Here is a 19505-nt window from a genome sequence, read left to right as displayed (position 1 = left end):
CTGTATTTTTGTGGAAGACAGTTATTGCATGTGATTTATATGTAAATTATGCACCTATTTGTTACAATTACAAGAGATAGCATGCCTGTTAATTTATTTCTCTTCACTCTGCCTGGTAATCATCCCATCTAAATTCCTATCATATTTATCTATAACATATAAGTTTCAATGAAGGGATGTACTACACATGCAAGAATCAACTGTCCCAAATCATTATTTTTATGGGAAACTGTCCCGGACCCTTGGCATATAATATCATCACAGCATCATTAATTACTTTCCATCAATCCATACATTTACTTGTCTGTTTCACAGCTGCTCCTCTCATACAGTGGGAGGTAGAGTATGATGCCTGGCAACTTTATGCATGCCTCACCGATTGGCTGACTAAAACTGCCCAGCAAGGCTACGTAGCAGGTTTGTATATCAAATTGTTTTCAATGCTGTCCTTTAAAATAGATGCCGACAAAACATAGGACTAGTTCAATGAATCAGTCTGGTATGTTTTGAGTGATTCACACCGAATATCTGATTGCATGGTTGTCAGCTTGCATATATTGTGACAGTGGAGTCAATGTACCCCAACCCTACTCCACCCCCATGATGATGTTAATGATCTCTTGTAATATAATTCTTGACAAACCATTTTGGCCGAAAATGCCTCCCAGATCTCTAGAAATGGCACTTCCCAGGCCTTATAAGTTGCATCTACTTTAAGCATTTTCTATTTTGAAATTACTAGCGATATCATAAAAACATACAAAAAAAATATGCTCAAGGGGGGGCGGTCTCCCCCTTCACCAACCCCCCCTTCCTTGGCTACGCGCCTGCCATGTACCAATGTGTCTTTGTTGAGTTGGAATTCGAAGCAACTGGAAAAAGAAATTGTACTAAAATCTTTCCTTTGTTATAGCTTATATCAGATATAAACATTAGATAGTTTCCCAGGTCATCCATTTAATGCTTACAATGTTGCATGCATATCAGGGGATTGTTATTAATGTTCTTTTGTTCTCATAGAAAGGCATACCTTAATTTATAATATTTGCTTTGCAGCAGACTTATCAGAGTTTTTTGTAGATTTGCGTTTGTATCTATTTAATAGTTATGTTGATTTCCTTGTTTGACAGAAATTGTTCTGCATGAAGTGAAGGACATTATACAGCTGGTAACAGCTCTGCTGGAATCTAATTGGTCAATTCATAAAGAGCTTCAACCAATCACAGAAAGCATTGGGCCACTCCTATCAAGGTATAGTTATAGTTTTCTGCTTTTTTACTGTGGAGTGATATTCCTGTAAATACAGGTTAAATTTGCATAAAAGAGTTATTTGTAATTTGTGGAAAACACAGATTACTATTTGCATAATCAGTAATCAATGAATACCTTTGCATTTTCAACAAGTAATGCTGCCTAATAAATAGGGATCAAGTGTTTTTTTTCAAGGGTTTTCTGTTGTGATTTGTTCAAGGTATATTAGTATTAAACAAGCAAGGATACCTAAACAATATAAATTCTCATCTTCTTAAAGTATCTTCTCAGACTGTTTATCCACTTATGCTTACTGGCTGATGTTTTAGTATGCCACAGTAGGTGACAACAATTTACTGACTGTTCTGGTGGCAAAATCTGAAGCATTATGTCAACAAGTTTAATACCCATTAATGATGTTTGTATGAACACCCATTCCTCTTTCCTTTCTGACTTCTCCATCAGTTTGGGTATATCATATTCTGGACCATTTCAAAGTTCTCTTGTTTATAGTGAGCTTAATTAAATCATGAACAGAGAAATTAACTGGTTATCATTGACCTATGGTTGGCTAGAATGGGATTTCCACCATCGGCCACACCAGGATTTCAAATAGTTGATTGTTGGTAAGCAAGCGGAAGATAGATTGAACCATTGTTTTAACAAAGTCATGTAAAAGTAAGTGGAAAATCAGTTGTGAGGATATTATCATGCTTATGTGGATATGGAGGAAATTTGTAATGACTCGAAGACAAGTAGGAGTTAAATCCAATTTATGGTATTAGCCCCTTTCACTTATCACATCAGTACATATGTGCACAGTATATATGTATATATTAGTATATATGTATATGTTAGTATATATTAGTATTAGTGTATTTTAGTATATATTAGTATATATGCACATGTGCCTCCAGTTGCAACCTTTCTTTCTTTGTCGGCTGTATCAATTCATTGACACCACCAAGGCCAAATAGACACAATCGAAATATTTATAGCATAAATTACAAAGGCAGGCAGGCTGACTGAACCTGTGGCAAGAGTTACATTAATACGGTTGGCTGCAGAGTTATGTAAAATATGATATAATAGTAGAAACTGTAGGACTGACCACAGTGGATGAGTTCTTTCTCCATCTTATTACTTACAGTCTATCAAGACTACAGTCTCCACCTCTTGAGCTCATCGCAGGGTGCATTAAATGCCTCAACGTCATTGCCACGCAGGAACCGCAAAAGGTAAAATGCTCCAAGAATGAACTGACTTCCTACTAGATGTAACCGCTGTCACAAAGATAGTTGCTTTATGGAGATTAGCATGCCATGCCCCTATTATTTGTCAGACTTAAGAAGTCATTACAGGAGTTTGGTTGTGGCACATATTTTGAAGTATTCTTGTGACTTAGCCGACAGCACATTGTTTGGTAATGGTTGGGGGGGTTTGGGAAAGAAAAATTTATTTTCTTTAGTCTTACCCACTATTAAATTTAGAGCAATTGTGTCATTCTTAACCGTTAGTGTTTAGTTTCCAAAAGTTTGTACAGTTTAAACTATAAACATATACATTGAAATAATTATAGCAGGAATAACCACCTTTTCGTACTGTGCAGCAGGGCATGGGCTAAGATTTTAAGTCATCCAGGGGAGGATTCTTAGGAGATGGGTGTCCTATCCCCTTTTGAGAAATTTTGTTCAAATTGCGATGCTTAGATGCAAACTGGTACCATATTGTGCAACTTTTGATATGATGTTGAAAAATTACAACTTTTTGTAATATAATGTCTGCCAGTGTTTGAGGGGGGGAGCCTTCCCCTTTATCATGTTCAGTGGGGGTGGTGGGCTAAAGACACCCAGAGGTACCCACATGGCCGTGCCCCTAAATTATAGTGTTGTGTGCACATGTAATAAGTGTTAAAAATGATTTGAATTCATGTTGCTATTTTGCAGGTATGGCAACTTCTGCAAGATTGTGGCTTTCTTCCTCAAACTGGAAACTTGTACACAGATGTTGAACTGGCTGTTAGGTAAGATGGTCTAACTTTACTGACAATTTTAAAACCTGAAAAAAAACAGAGCCCAACATGTTCACAATCAGTGCAAGTCAAGTGCAACACTTTTGAATTAAAACTGGAAGGGTATTGCCAGAGGAGTACGTCCTACCAGTGATTTTTGGACCTTAAAAGGCATGGGTTTACGTAATTCAAATTGTGGATTATCATGCCAAAAAAATTTACAAGAAGAAAGTTTTGATGTGAAATTTCACACACTCACACAAATGCAGTCATACAACTGTAGAATTTCAGGTAGTGTTTTCCATCACAACATTCCATTGAGAGAACTATCAATCAAAGGGAGGCCCATCAGAAGTAAACTGAGGCGTGAACTTATTGCAGTCATTAGTAATTATTCTATCTCCGTTATCAAACATTCGGGTCTGTAAAGTCACCTCATCTGTTGGCAATTATTAAAGTAAAGGCCCAGCTGGGATCATTGGCCTCAGACCTTCATGAACAAGAACATCTTTGAAATACAAAATTTAAGTCAGTGTTGGGTACATGTATGTATTTTAGATCCTCCTGCAAGCAGGAACTTGCGAAGAAGCCATCATTGGCTTACCAAAGCCGCAAGCTGACCAAAGTCAGTCTCTTACATTCATATTTAACATCCATGATTATGAATTGTCAACAACTCTGTAACTGGACGACATACATTAATCTTGGAGTGACTCGAACCAGGGACCTTATGATTGGAAGGCACCAGCGTTAACCACAGAGCTAACACTCCTTAGTACATAGAATACCTTAGTACATAGGGTACATAGGATAGATATTCTTGTTGTGCACTAATTTTCATTTAGCTTATTTAATAATTCTGCCATGTTTACAGTGGTGAGGGTATCTATCCAGGTGACCTTGGAAGGCTCCTCCAGGAGAAAGAACAACCATGTGGCCAATACCATGTCACTAAAAGCTACCTGGAGATTCTTCAAACCATTGTCAAGGTCAGTAGCTTGTGAATATGTCCTCATAGGTCAATAAGTTCATTCACCCAGTCAAATGTTCTTGCGGGAGAAGCAAACTGGCTTTATTACCCGCAGGATACATCGGTTGGCTGCCCAATATACAGGTCGAGCTCATTTTGAGCTTTTCTGTACCATTTGGAATGACCATCTCAGGCGGGAAAGTAAGTGCAATTCTTGGATGAAATACGAAGCTCCTTATTTTAGGCAATCAGGAATTGAACCCACAACCTCTCAGCTACTAGATTACATTGTTTTCACCCTGATTAATGTTAATATTCAAACATGTGTCACATATAACGTGTTTCTTCATAACATTTTGATACAACCCTTTAATTCTTGCAGGCCCTGTCAAATTCTGATACAAGTGTAGCAGTTTCACAGGATTTACTGGCCTGCATTATATTCACTCAGAAGTACATCTTTGCAAACTTTCAGAAGTGGCGATATGTTACCTTTTCAGATAAAGATGAAATTGGTCAGTAACATTTTTTTTCTGCTTCTTTTTCTTCTTTTTTCATTTTCGTGTACTGTGCATTAAGCTAAACTAATCTATTGAAATGTGTCTTCTTACAAATAAGTTCTCTACAGCTACTTCCCTTTATCCTCTCCTGTCCTAAGCCCCATCCCTGCCCTTACTGTCTGGATGTATGCAAGTATTGGTTCAGTGTCTGCTACCATTTACACAGCTCTCTTACAACTTGTTCATCAACTGTGATAAAAACTAATTTCTTACATCATCTTGAAGGAAGACAAATCATTTAGTAGAGTTTTGGAAGGATTTAAAAGTTACCGTCAAAGCGGCTGTTTTATTTTGATCTTCTTTAACTGAAAGGTCTGTCAAACTTTTAAGTCACTTATATTTAAATCACTAGAAAAATTTAGAGTGAGTCCAACTCTCCATTCTTCCAAAGCTATCAATGAATTCAGTCGAGGTGTGCATTATATGTGATCACAGTACTGCACGGATGGTTAAGAACGTTTAGCAATTATGTATCGCATGGATGATGTAATCCCTCCTCCTCCTCCTCCTCCTCCTCCTCCTCCTCCTCCTTCTCCTCCTCCTCCTCATCCTCATCCTCCTCTCCCCCCCCCCCCTCCCCCTCATATTCACGTCTCATCTTTCCTTCTTCTACCATAACCTTGACATAATATAAAGTAATAAATAAAATAACATACTTTCTCTTAAATGTTTGTAACAGGATTGAAGACATTGGAAGTTTTTCATCATGTTCTGAATGTCGTACCTGTCCCAGTCGAAAAGTTTCAGAAAACGGATCATGAAAAGAAAAGGTCAGGTTTATACCGATAAATGATCGTTAATTTTCCCCTCTCTTTGTCTTGTCATTTATGCAAATGTTCCAAAGGGCAAACATTTACCATTATTAATTATTTCACTTTGTTTGAAACATAATATATTAGTTTCAAGCACAAGAAGCTTGATGATGTCATATTTAGACTTGCTCAATTTGTGTTTGTTGTCATGAAATGAAAACTTTCACCACAGTTCTTCTTCAAAGCTCTTTGCTTTGTCATATTTTTGTTACTATTGGACAGTATGTCATCAACATAACTCACATAACAGTTGAATGGTTTTGGGAATCTTAAAACATATTTATTTATCTTTCTAGTCAATTCTTCTTCTGATGGTGATTTGTATCAATGTTGAACTTTGTGATTGATCCTTTTAGTGTGACTGTGCTGGAAGCTTGTATACATGGCCTATTGTACACCCCAGCGGGACAGGCCTTACTCTCTGTGGCTGGGACAGGAGTTGATACCTTAGAGCAGAAACTGATCGAGAATGGGAGGTGAGAAATGCAAGGCGCCATTTCAAGGAGTGTCTTTATCCTCACAGAAACTGCTGCACAAGTTCATACTAGAAAAATGAAATGTTTATGTGTTTATAATGTAGTTTTGGTATAATCCTAGCTGTCTGGCTGTCTAATATCTCATGTTGGGATTGCAGACATTAAATAGACTGAATAAATCCTGGAAAGCAGATTTCATTTACATTCCCATCAGAGTAAACCACACTGTTGTTATTACAGTTTTAATTTATCTGGTAACACATAGCAGAACGCTATAAGCAAGTATGACACAGTTGCTGGACAAATACAAAGATGACTAGCAATTTTCACAGACACAATGCTTGTGTCTTTTCATTATTTTGTGATAACAGACATTATTTTATGATAGAAGCCACCGAAGTTGCAATGAAAAGTCTAATCACTAAATTTATCCCTGAGTTTAGCACTTGATAAGAAGCCATAAATATTATAGAAATCAGTCAAAGAAGGAAATATTTGATGCAATCATGTGAGAACAAATGATCAAAATGGCGGTCAGTTTGAGACACCAGAAGACACTCAGCCATATGTCATTCCACCGTGTAACACGGTAAAATGAAAATGACTCTCTCAGATTAGTTAGTCGTGTAAAACCTACAGTACCTTTTACTGTGAAGTGTGAATTTGGTATTCTCAAGGCAAGAGATCCATAGTTTGACATGCTTTCTCACCTTTTTTTTTCCCCAAAAGATCTTTGAGCTGAATCACTTAGGCACACCCATGGTTTCTATTTGTCATAGTTTTAAACGTCTGATCATGAGGACAGAAGTCTTAAGAGGAATGCAGAAAATTCATCCGGAGACTAGAAAATGACAAGAATTTGAAATTTTTCACAAGACTTGCTGTTCATTAAATTGAAGCATATTTTATATTTCAATCTTAGCGTATTTTTTTAACCTGCTTTCATTGTCTCCAACTTTCCACAGTTCTATGCAAGGCAGTGCTTTAGATCTCTGTCAGCTCATCAAATTATCGCTCTCTGTGCTGAATCGTCTTTTGCTACTGAAGCCCCTGGGCCAACCAGCCTGTCCCCTGGAGGAAGCCCTCACCGCCCATACCACAGGCCTACCCCATCAACCGCACCTGGTAGCGGTGATTGCCGGATACATTTATCACCGTCAGGATCCAAAGTTACCGACTCTGGCCACCTTGTTTCTCAGGAGACTAGCAGTGGTAAGAATCTTTGGTTTTTCATATGTTGGGTTTCTTCTGTGTGAGGTTTTGCAAAATTTGAGGTTAACTCTTAGGACGTGCTGTAGATAGATGAAATAGATTTTGTAATATGCTTTTGTTTCTCTGTCTTGTGTTATGATTTAGCTTTGTACAGCTGTGAGGCAAATGTGTTAGTATTAATGTTAAGCAATGAGCACAGACCTGTCAGGAAAAGATTTTGTGTTTCCTTATTTCATGAGATTTGTATATGTCTCACAGATTTATATTTCTCTTTTCAATTTAGAACTTTGAGGAACACTTGCGTCTAAAAAGACAGTATAGGACATTAGCAAACAATGAAAAAGAGAAAGGACCCCTCCCCCACCCTCATCCCTCATGTACATCCCTTCCTCAAGTATAGAAGTTTATTTCATGAATTGATATTCAGTAAGCAGTAAGTTACAGCTTACATCAATAATTCATTTCTGTTTCATCATGTTTCTTTAGTGGCCCTTTATGTCTGATGATAATTCAATATTAAAGATGCCTTGAATACACGATGACCATTAAAAATATTTAATATGCTACAATCAAATTTGGCAATGATTCCTGACACAAGTACATACGAATCATTTGTTTCATCTTCTTTTCACATATAAGGTTGCTCCAATGTCACTTTATGGTTGTCTTGGAAACCAAGCACCAGCAGTGAGAGATACCTTCATCTCCAGGTTACAGAATCATGTTGAGGTAAGCCCTGTTATTCTTGTAGGTGGACACTGTAACACTGATCTTAAAGAGAGAAATGTATGTATATTTTAGATCCTCCTGCAAGCAGGAACTCGCGAAGAAGCCATCATTGGCTTATCAAAGCCGCAAGCTGACCGCAGTCAGTCTCTTAGATTCATATTTTAACGTCCATGATTATGAATTGTTAATTGTCAACAACTCTGTAACTGGACAACATACATTAATCTGGGAGTGACTCGAACCGGGGACCTTATGATTGAAAGGCACCAGCGTTAACCACTGAACTAACACTCCAAGCTAACACTCCAACACTCGAAATGTAATTCCAGACTGCCATTAGAAGTCCCATATCAATATCTAGTCCCTTAGTCAAGATTTTTTTGATTGCATGTAACTTTAATATTATAACCGGCTAAACATGCACACTTACTCCAGGAAGTGGATTACGGAAAGTGGTCTGTGATGTTGTCATAGCAAATGTTCTATTACAGCTTCAATTTTGTTTATTATAATCTTCTTCTTTATCCTTGACATATGAAACATTTGGAGAGTTTGCTTTAATTGCTGTCAATGTAAATCTATTTTAAGAATCTCATCAAATTGTAACTTTTCTTGGTAAAATATGATTTTCTTTTGCAGACAGAAAAAGAAAAGGAAATATAACAAAAGCAAAAGTCACTTCAACTCAATTGCTATGACAACATCACTTACTTTCTTTGCTGTTGTCAGATGCACATCATAAAATATTGTAAAATTTGGAGAGAAAAAAATCATATCTTTGCCATACAAGATGATATGAGGATGTGGTTTGACCTAAAGATGCAGAAAATTTCAACTGCAATGAACTTTCATCCGCAGGGAATACTCCTTGAAGTGGAGAGTAATGATTACGTTACTTCTGTTTCTTGTGGTGTTCTATTCAGGTAGATAAACTTTGCACTTCTTCTGTTTCTTTCATTGGATCCTTTTGTTTCAAATGTTTTAAGGATACTCGGTTAAAAGTGGGCATCTTGGATCTGTTGACACAAGCAGTGGAGACACAGCCAGGACTGAGTGAGCTATTCCTGAACCTCCAGCCAAAGGAACAGACCGATGAGAAAGCGGGCAAAAAGCAGTCTGCCGATGCGGACGTCCAAGAGGTAAGGCGTTAATACTGGGAATCTTTGGCGATAGAGGGCAGTAGCTTGAATGTATTTATTCTCACCTTATGAGATGTAAGGTGTTAATACTGGTAATCTTTGGCGATAGAGGGCAGTAGCTTGAATGTATTTATTCTCACCTTATGAGATGATGGTTCTCTGTTATCAATGTTTGCTTTTGTTTTCTTCATTTTGTGGTTATCAGGCTCAAAATTGAACAAGTTTAGCCACATGTCCAAAATATGATGGTGGTTTTCTTTCATCTCCCTTGTAGATGGAGATAAGTAAATCAAGCGTCTTAAACACAATTCTCGAGCTGTTGGAAGAGGAAAGACAGGTATGCATAACTTTATACAATACATGAGACGCCGTACAAATGTCAGGCCAATTACTCCAGTATGGATTCACCACGATGATTAAAACAATTGCTGGCTTTGTTTTTTATTTCCACATGGCCAACACTGATAGTGTAAATGAGAGCCCGAAATCCTGGATAATGCTCCAACCCTTCCCCCTCCCATTTCCCTCCCCCTCCCAGATGGAATCACATATTATGAATGATATTCAGAGTAAACTATGCTAATATTACAATGCATTATGGATCGCCCTATTGACATTTACATAAACATATTACTTTGGTGTTAATTACATCCATTGTGCTTACATAGCATCTGCTGTATTGACCACTACACGTGTCCTGGAAATTTAGTGCACCGATTTTCTGGACATGTTTATTTTCACTGGATAAACACTACTGGTATACAAATAATATATAGTCTCCTTTGCTGTTTTCCTATTTAATTTCTTCTATCATCTGTTTCCTTCCTATTTCCTAGGGTACCACCCACTGTCCGCCTGACTTTCATTGCTCTGCTCTTGGATTTCTTCAAGCCATCTGGCAAGACCGCAGAGAAGTTGCCATGGCTCTGCTCAGGAAACGGTAATGACTATTAATACTTATTAATACTACCTTAGTTGTATATCAGTGTGAAGCTAAATAGGCAATGATATCTCATAAACCCAAGTTCTGTTTCTCTAATAATTTACTAGATGTATAGCATAATGTATATATTGCAGGAAGACTTACGCCCCCCCCCCCCCCCCTCCAAAATTGATTCAATTAAATTTTGTTGGTTCATCCAATAAACAATGAATAAACATGAATAATACTTCTTTTTAGTTCTAGCTTCAATCTTTTAAAGTCTTTAGAATGTATTTCACTCGTCCACATTTTGGGTCTTTATTGTTGTTAATGTTTCTAAGTATTTAGCTGTTGTGTTCAGGTGTTGCCTCGGTCTATTTAAAGTTTTATTTGTGACTAAAACATGTCAAGAAAAGTGTGGACTTTCAGTTTACTTGCCTTATTGTTGTAATTACCAAGAATACAAGTTTTCTGACTAAAGGTCAATGATAGGTGGGGCCAGGGAGAGGGGTTGGATGGAAGGAGGAAATCTTTGTAAGTGTTGATGGCCTCTATATTTCATGGTTCATCGCATTGTTACTGGTATTACATCTGCAGGCAGCATTAGCTAAGCTGTAAAGCTGTTGGTTCTTTACAACATGCAAGAAAACTTTTATGAAGCCAGATCGGAGTAGTTGATACAATGAATGCAAAAATGTTTACAAGGTTAAAGGGAAAAAGATGAACTTTTGAAATCAGACAGTAATATGTAGATATCACAGATCTTGGGTCTCTCTGGGTAGGTGCCAGTATTCTGTGAAAATTTAATTAGCTTTTATAAGAGTAAGGAAGATGATATGGATGAATCTTGTTTTGGTTTTTCTTTACACTTATTTTTCATATTCCAACCCTAAAAGCCAGCATTTTTCAAATTATTCCAAATCTTGTCTCTTTTACATAATACAATTAAGGACCTCATTTGTTCACGTTATTGGTATATCAAATATGTATTTTACATAATGTCCACAATATATATATGTACATATTCCAGATATATCTAAACCTGAAATCATTGCATTTGTTTTCACCTTGCAGACCAAAGTTTTGGCAAAACATTACATTACCCCTCATGTCAGATATTTCTCCTGTAGAGACTGGAAAGGTAAGATTAGTTAATAGTGCAGTGAATCAACATGTATGTATGTATGAATGTATATATGTATAGATCCTCCTGCAAGCAGGAACTCTCGAAGAAGCCTCATTGGCTTATCAAAGCCGCAAGCCGAATGAAATCAGTCTCTTAAATTTCATATTTAACATCCGTGATTATGAATTGTTCATTTTCAACAACTCTGTAACTGGACGACACACATTAATCTTGAAGTGACTCGAACTGGGGACCTTATGATTGAAACGCACCGGCGTTAACCACTGAGCTAATACTCCTGGTTTGCAAGTCTTCGCAATGTCAATTAACAAGTCTTTGTTTTAACTTCTTGTGCATTATTATTTCCATACCACCCGCAAAATTGGAGACAAAATTATTTTATGTAACTTTATTTTTCAAAACTAACATACCAGGAAACAGAATTTGATTACTTTTCGAAGTGTGACGTCATTTCTTAGCCTAAACCTACCACATGTCATAGCAGGGGTACCTAGCTAGGTCTGCTTTGCATACAAGAATTGGGGCTGAAGTTGTTATTGTCATAAACCGCATGCTTGGGCTAACTACTGGCTATTTTGTGAATTTTTCGATGTAAAAAAGGATTATTTGGTCAAACGAAACAATTATTTAGCGAACAGAAGTCTTTGCATTTCAGTAAGAGCCTTTAATGCTCATAGCCTCAAACCTACCACACAACATAGCAGAAGTACCTTGCCTGGTCTACATTTGCATAAGATAATCGGGGCTGAAGTTGCTTCTATTCATAAACTGCTTATAATGTTCATCATCTACTGGCTATTTGTGATAATTGTATGTAAACATTTGATGAATATTTTGATTAATTATTAAGTAAACTTGAGTGCATGTTTCAAGAGATGAAATATAGTTATGAGAGGCAACCAGCTCTTTTAACACCACTTTATTATTAATTCTGGTTTTGTGTGACTTTGATTTTGCAGGTTTCTGGGTCAAAGATTAAGATCAGAGCTCATGCTCTCAAACTGGTGGCTTTGGAGTGCTATCATGTAGAAAAGTAAGTGCCTTGGTCTGTGTGTACTGAGCCTATAAATTGCTTACTTCACTAATCTCAAGATAATTACGATGCTTTATAATCCTAAATAATCTTGCTCCCATGTTCACATTATAATGAGTGTTTTGTCAGATAAATTATGATTGTCGATGTTATAATTAATTCTTGTAAAATTTCCTTCTACCAGATCCGAAGTTCTTGGAGATGAATTCAAAGTCATTCTGGAGAAACTTGAGAAAGAGAAACGGCTAACGTATTGGTCACAGGTACGTCTTTTTCTTTAAATCTCTTTTATATTGGTCGCATATTTGTATACTTCTGAGCTTCATTCACAAAACAGGTTGACTTTGAACTATAAGCAATACTACTAATGACTGCTAAAGTTATTACAAATCAGAAATTACATCTGAGGGTAAAAACTGAATGGGAATTATGAATAAAATTACAGACCAAAGGAATATTCTTAAAGAAAGGGCTTCCAGCCATTCAACTCTCTTACTTGTTTTATACTGGTTAAAAGAACATGTATACAAAAAGTATAGATTACTCTATCCCTTTGACACAGGAATGTTAAAGTTTGTACTGGTATTGTATGAAATAATGTAAGAAAAAGAAGATATATTTATATGATGGAATATTGTAAATATTGCAAAATTAAAGCAAAATTGAGAAGTGGAAGGTGAGAAGGATGGCAGGGGGGGGGGGGGTGGGGGGGAGAGGAATTGGGTTTCGGTGGAATTGGTTGGGAGGAATTGGTTGGAGAGGAGTTGGGCAGAGGGAATGTTGAACATGTTGTATGAGCAGATGGAAAGATGGAAGATAAAATATGAAAGATAGTAGAATTGGTTTGCATCTACTCAGAGGAATGTTTGGCCTATCATACCTACTCTTTACATATTTTGTGTGTAAATATCATGTTTTTAACATAATAGTACCTCTGCGACCTGCTGTGTAATTCGGCTGAGATGAAGGATCATTTTGAAGAGTACGCCATACGTGACCACGAAGCTTTAGTTATGTTACAAGCTTGGAGGACTGTCCTCATCATTGCTTTATCACCAAAGGTCAGTTTTATATTCATCGAGCTCATGGCACTGGTAGCCTTAGGTCAGGAATCATTGAGGAATTGGGAATCAATCTCTCTAACTACTGGGTCATTCCGTGTCAAAATCACAGATGGCTGTTGCTCGACCCTGCATAACTTTATAATAAATATAACACAGGAAGTCATTGAAAAATTGTATCGTATTGTCTGTAAAACATAATAAACCTTTAAAAAAGCTCACCTATTCCAAAGGTGCGATCAGTCACATTTTTGGGGGTAAAATACAAAAATTGGATATTTTGGCCTTTTTTTAACTGTACAGTGTTGGAATATCCTAAGCCGGATCCAGCAACACACTTCTCTTAAGTCTGTTGATCTGACAGGGAATGATGCTGCTGCATCAAAGATAGGTCTTACTTTATCATTCAATACCATCTGTTCCTGACAGTATAACTGTCAATGGGTGTTTTGCCTACAAGAACCAGATATTTCATTGTTTCTTGAAAATTTCGCTGACGAGACATTTTGGACATGTCGAAGCACATGCTGTAAATCTGTGTATGTAATATTAAACATAACATGAAGTATTTGAAGTCACCAAAGCCTTTAAGTGTCTGTTCTTATAACGGATTTGAAAAATAATAATTAAAAGGTAGTCGTCATTTGGATAGACCAGCCACTTTCTAAAGCTTTGGATTGGGTAAAATGGTCATTTCTTAAACCTTAAAACTGGTATAAAAATGTAACCAGAAGTAATAAACTAAAAGCTCCTGTTTTAATGTTTCGTCAAACAGAATGTCATGTTTGGTCAAAACTTATCCTAGAATTAGACAGTGAATTAAGCTTTTCTTCTTCTTCCTTGTTTGACATCTTGTCCATTTTGCAGGGCCATTCTCTGAGACTGAACACCAAACCTACCAGAGGAACAATATTGGACCATTTGATGACATCCCTAGAGGCTCAGGTATTTTCAGAGATGTCAAGCGCTCCTCTTTAACGATAATTGAAATCTTATATTTTAGTTGAGAAATTGTAGTACAATTTCATTGCTGAGTTATGAAATACTTTAGCACTTTAATAATCAAATACTTGTTTCATCTCTGCCTTTACCCCACCACTCTAGAACGTTTGTTGCCTGTCATCATGTTTACCCCAACACTCTAGAACGTTTGTTGCCTGTCATCATGTTTATCTTTCTGTTTTTTTTTCTTATCTTCAGGCTAAGAAGATGACGTCCATTTTCCATGCGAAGGCTTTCTCTCTGATCTCTTCGACTTACCTCTCTTTACTCTCAAAATGGAAAGGGTAAAACTGACAGATATTTTATCATTTAAATTGATTTGTTCAGGAAAAATATATCAAACGTAGTCAATTGACTTTAATTGTAGGTAGTCAGGCATCTATCACACCCTTATGCCAAATGAGCAAAACAAGAGATAGAAAGAGAAGAAAAAAATGAACAGTTTAGCAGATGAGAGGGGAGAGAGATTGGTGATAGCAACAAATAGCAATTTTTTTGGTAAAATACATTATTGAATTTGAAGATGTTTGTCTGGTCTGCATCTTGACTACTTATAACATATTTTCTACATGTTGTGTATTACACATCAGCCTGCCTGTTAAAGGTTTCTACTTTTCTGATTCTCCACATATTAATGCTATTCTTTAGAGTTTTGTTGATATTATTCAGGAGACTCTGAAAAGTTGTAATTTTTAATAGTACTGTAAATTAAAAATTCTGTTATTCAATGATGTCTTGATTATTTTTATATTTACTTGTTAATGATTGTCATTATTTTGTTGCTGTTCCATTGCAGGTCAATAAACAGTAAACAGAAACATATTCTACAGTCTATAAGTGGACTTGATCATATAGCAGATCTTGATCCTACAGGGATCGTCCAGCGGTGTGTTGCTAATTCTCTGGCCATACTCACGAGACTCCTCCATCTACACTGTGAAGAGAGAACAACTAGAAGTGAGTATATTTTGGTATTTTCATTCTATTATTGTAGAAGTGAGTATATCTCGGTATTTTCATTCTATTATTGTAGAAGTGAGTATATCTCGGTATTTTCATTCTATTATTGTAGAAGTGAGTATATCTCGGTATTTTCATTCTATTATTACTAAAGATCTCAAATCTCTCATCAAACATAAGAATAAATGGCATGGATTTGATTTGAAATTGAACCTACCAGTTTGAAATCTCTGGGATGCATTTATTTTTAGCTGTTTTTTTTATTCCACCAAGAAGCTACTTTGTATGCTTCTTCTGGCCAAGGCAATCTTTAAAACATTTTGCACATGTGCACTTTCTACTCTATATATATGCATGCGTTGCATCTGTGCAGCTACTATGTGGCAGGTAACCCATTGACTAGATTTAGTCATCATTAGCCTCACATAAACAGTGTTGTATGTGATTTGATTGGATCACCACTCAAGTCGTTGCTAGGGAGGAAACTTTGGCCGATGGCATAAGTGACTTTTGCCGCACAGATTTTAGACTTCAAGCGTGATTTGATTGGATTGCCACTCAAGTCGTTGCTAGGAAGGAAATTGGCTGATGGCAGTAAGTGACTTTCTTTGCACAGATTTTAGACTTGCAGTCTCGATATAAGGCCCCTCAAACATCTTCAACCGCTCAAAATTTTCATTCTCACAAATGTTTCTCAATTTATTAAATGTTGCAAAATGGACAATTTCTCTAACAACTGAGAAATACATCTTTGTTTACACTTAATACTTGGCTCTTGCTCTTCCATGTCATCTTAGCAACATCAAAATGATTTTCCCACCTTAATTCAACACTCTGATTCTTTTTATTTTTCCTCACAAGGCCCACCTGCGTTAGACGGCACTCGGTTAGAAATCCTACTCACCATCATCTGTTCGCTGATCCGAGACAGCTCCCAGTTTTACGCAAAAGCAGAAAAAGTGATGAACGAAAGAAGGACGAAGAAATCGTCATCTGTCTTTGACGTTACGATGGAAGAGTTAGACAGTAGCAGTGTGGGTAACAAAACGACTGAAAGAAGACTACCTCCCGGTGACACCGATGTCAGGGCAGCCTCACAAAATGTAAGACGAAATAGATCAGTAATTTAAGAGAAGAGTCAAACTAATTATCATCAAAGCTTTTGAAGATCGTTAAAGGATTACTTTTAGGCAGATTTTTAGTCTTGATATGTCTTTATTGAAGCAAAAATACAAATACATTTGAGTGTTGGGAATGTTTTATATAGCTGTTCCTGTTTCAAGATATTCAGCAGTTAAGTTATGCTAAATCCCTGGAATGCTGCTTTAAGACTAAATTGTTTATGATGTCTGACACCTCAGTGCAGTGCATTAATGATAACATTAATGTGATGTTCAACACCATCTGTCAATGACAAATTTCTAACAGACTATAAACATGAAGGACTGATCTAAGGGTCTGTATTAGACTATTTAGTCACTTTAATCAGCTCCTTAAAGGGTCAATTCTCAAAAGTTGCCATAGAAATACAACAGGAACTGGTTACCGTATGTTTTAATGATCTACAATATATCAAATTTATGCTTAAAGTCACCCTTTAGGTTCATTTTTTAATAAGGAATGGGGTGGGGGGGTGGGGAGGGAAATAGAAGAGGTGGGAGAACTTCCTTTTAAAGCCCAGAATCCTTTTCATATCACATTATCTGCAGTTTCTGTTAATAGTCATCTACACTGCTTCTAAATATGCTAGAAGTCTAGAAATGGTCACTCAAACTCTTATTTCTACAATTTACTCAATACTGCCACACCAAAGCATTTCCCCTCACATTAATGTTATGGTTAAAGGAGCATACCTTAATGTCTGAGAGAAATTTTAATAAAGAGTCAAAATTTGAGAGACTGTTTTGATTCTTTTCATGTTCTCATTTTATCCTATGATCTTTTTCATTTTCCGATCAGCTACCTGTTCTCGCCACTTACCTCTTGGATGAAATTATCTTAACCCTCTCCTCTAATCAAGAAGGATTGCTGACGTGCATGCGAGAGTTCAGTGTCGTCCCAGTCTTGCTGAGCACATTACAGGCATGCATTGAGGTGAGTTGCATTGATTTTTTCTTTCCAATCAGTGGAAACTGTAGAGTAGTGTCTCGATTTATCCTGTAATACTTTTCTTTGAGTTTTGATTGGTTGGATTGCCAAAATGATAATGGAAATGATTGAACAATAAAAAAATAATTGGCTTGATTAATCAGCAAGTTGTTGCTGTATGAAATAAATAAATAAAATCTCCTCGGTTAAATGCCACTAAGGTGATAACTCTCAAGGCCTTGATATAACTCCCGATCCCTCCTGAGTTATACATATTATCTTATCATGTCTGCATTTGTGGTATCACAAATCACAAAATAAACAATTCTTGGCAAAATTTCAGTGTTCATATCTCATATCATAACAAAACAAGAACAATTTTTCGTGCAAGTAAATGTATCTCCATCTCTCCCACTGTTAATGATTCTTATCTGCTAAATATGGTATGAAAGTGACTGGAAAACACCTTTAAGATAAAATCGATGGTGGTATTAACTCCTTTGTACATGCTTAATGATGAATGTTAATCCATTGTCTTGTAAAGACTAATAAATTCACATAAAACATTTCTTTTACCTTTCATTTAACATATAAACCAGAGATTAAAGTTATTAAGACATAGCATGAAGATTATTTCCTATTGAATTTCATGTAACTTCTGAAGAGCAGACCTAATGGTCATCATGCTATGGTAATCCATCCAGCTAATTTCAAAGCTTCTGATGTAAGAGGATCATTCCTTTAAATGTCTGTCAAAGAGATTACACCTAGACCTGATATAGAAGCTGTTTGTCTATCTGTCTGTCCATAAACCCATACAAATTTAATCTCTTCCAGAGATTTAAATATCTTCTATTTTATGATCAATTTGTTTTGGTTCCTCAGGCAAGAACTGGTCTCCACTACATTGAAGCTGTGTTATCTGTGTTTCTAGACTTGGCTGCCCTTCCACAGGTAATTAGTCTCTTTTACAGCAGTAGAATAATTAAACGACATGGTTGAAATGTGTTAATGAGAATAGGAGGGGGATGTTTATTTCATGTATTAGGTAACAGAATTTCAGTTTTGCATATAGCAAGTAATATATTTTATATTTTAAATATATTAATACATTCAAAGCCATTATTGACTTCTGAAATCCACTCAATATCACCCAGTTGGGACAATTTTTTCTATACTGTAGTGTCATGTATCGCTTCAGAGCACTTGTATTGTCAATATGAGCAGTATGAAAATCATGTTTCTATCAGGTCAAGGTTAGGAACTGTTTGTACTGTCAATACCAGTGTTTGAGAGCATGATATTGGAGTACAGTTTAGAGAGGTATTAGCATTAGGAAATTGTTCCAACTGGCTGCTCAATATTCTTACCTTCATGAATATGCATGAATCTTGTGGTGTACATACACAGTAGCATTTTGCTATCATGCACTATCAAGTAACTTAGGGTGATACCTTGAGGAGTTGTGGACTTGGAACTGTACCCTGAAGAAAGTAAATAGGTTCCAGACAAATGATTCCCTGATGGCATGAGACATAATCGATTAGAATGTGTCTTAAAGTTCTGGGGTACACTTCCAATATACTTCACTTAGATTTAATCATCACTTTGTAAAGTCGAAAATATTGCTGCTTAAGCTAAAATTATCAGGAAGTCAATGAAAATTAATGATGAAATATACCAACTTTATCCTGCACTAAAGTGACTTAAAGTTAAATCCATATAGAAATTTACAAAATCCTTACATCTTGCCAAAAATAAAGAATACAATCATTCAGAAAGTTCGTTTAAGTTCCTTGCTGAGGTAACTTGAAACCCTTTATTGTAAACATTTTAAGTAATTTGAACCAATCTATTTTTTTTAAGTTTAACTTTCATCGTATGCTAATATTTACATACATATTTTTATATTTCTTGATCTTAATACTCCTTTATATATATGTATGTTTCTTATTTCTATTGGTGAAGAATAATACATATAGATAATTTAAATGATAGAGAGTTGAATACTTAGACTAAGCATAGGAATTTGGGAGAACTATAAATCGATCCCTTCCTGTCAGCAATATTTTAAGTTACAATTATTTTAAGTTATTTTTTTTATTTTAAGTTTTTTTTTTTAAATTATTTTA

The 19505-nt window shown here is 36.1% G+C and overlaps 1 protein-coding gene across 1 annotated transcript in view; it reads left to right on the top strand.

Moving 5' to 3' along the window:
- LOC139963376 (nucleoporin NUP188-like) overlaps window positions 1-19505 on the top strand; it is a 48279-nt gene that overhangs the window by 20030 nt on the left and 8744 nt on the right. Inside the window, exons 20-42 of the mRNA XM_071964069.1 lie at window positions 316-417; window positions 1131-1251; window positions 2402-2489; window positions 3198-3274; window positions 4137-4251; window positions 4615-4747; window positions 5472-5562; window positions 5961-6080; window positions 7046-7292; window positions 7932-8021; window positions 9008-9160; window positions 9435-9497; window positions 9997-10100; window positions 11157-11223; window positions 12189-12262; window positions 12447-12525; window positions 13192-13323; window positions 14191-14268; window positions 14524-14609; window positions 15122-15282; window positions 16147-16388; window positions 17245-17379; window positions 18259-18327. Of these exons, the coding sequence (XP_071820170.1) occupies window positions 316-417; window positions 1131-1251; window positions 2402-2489; window positions 3198-3274; window positions 4137-4251; window positions 4615-4747; window positions 5472-5562; window positions 5961-6080; window positions 7046-7292; window positions 7932-8021; window positions 9008-9160; window positions 9435-9497; window positions 9997-10100; window positions 11157-11223; window positions 12189-12262; window positions 12447-12525; window positions 13192-13323; window positions 14191-14268; window positions 14524-14609; window positions 15122-15282; window positions 16147-16388; window positions 17245-17379; window positions 18259-18327 (2627 nt within the window). The remainder of the gene's footprint in view (window positions 1-315; window positions 418-1130; window positions 1252-2401; window positions 2490-3197; window positions 3275-4136; window positions 4252-4614; window positions 4748-5471; window positions 5563-5960; window positions 6081-7045; window positions 7293-7931; window positions 8022-9007; window positions 9161-9434; window positions 9498-9996; window positions 10101-11156; window positions 11224-12188; window positions 12263-12446; window positions 12526-13191; window positions 13324-14190; window positions 14269-14523; window positions 14610-15121; window positions 15283-16146; window positions 16389-17244; window positions 17380-18258; window positions 18328-19505) is intronic.

Source organism: Apostichopus japonicus, chromosome 22 (genome assembly GCF_037975245.1).
Source record: "Apostichopus japonicus isolate 1M-3 chromosome 22, ASM3797524v1, whole genome shotgun sequence".
Taxonomy (NCBI): Eukaryota; Metazoa; Echinodermata; class Holothuroidea; order Aspidochirotida; family Stichopodidae; genus Apostichopus; species Apostichopus japonicus.
Note: the sequence above shows the minus strand (reverse complement) of the source record. Positions and strands in the feature narration are given on the sequence as shown.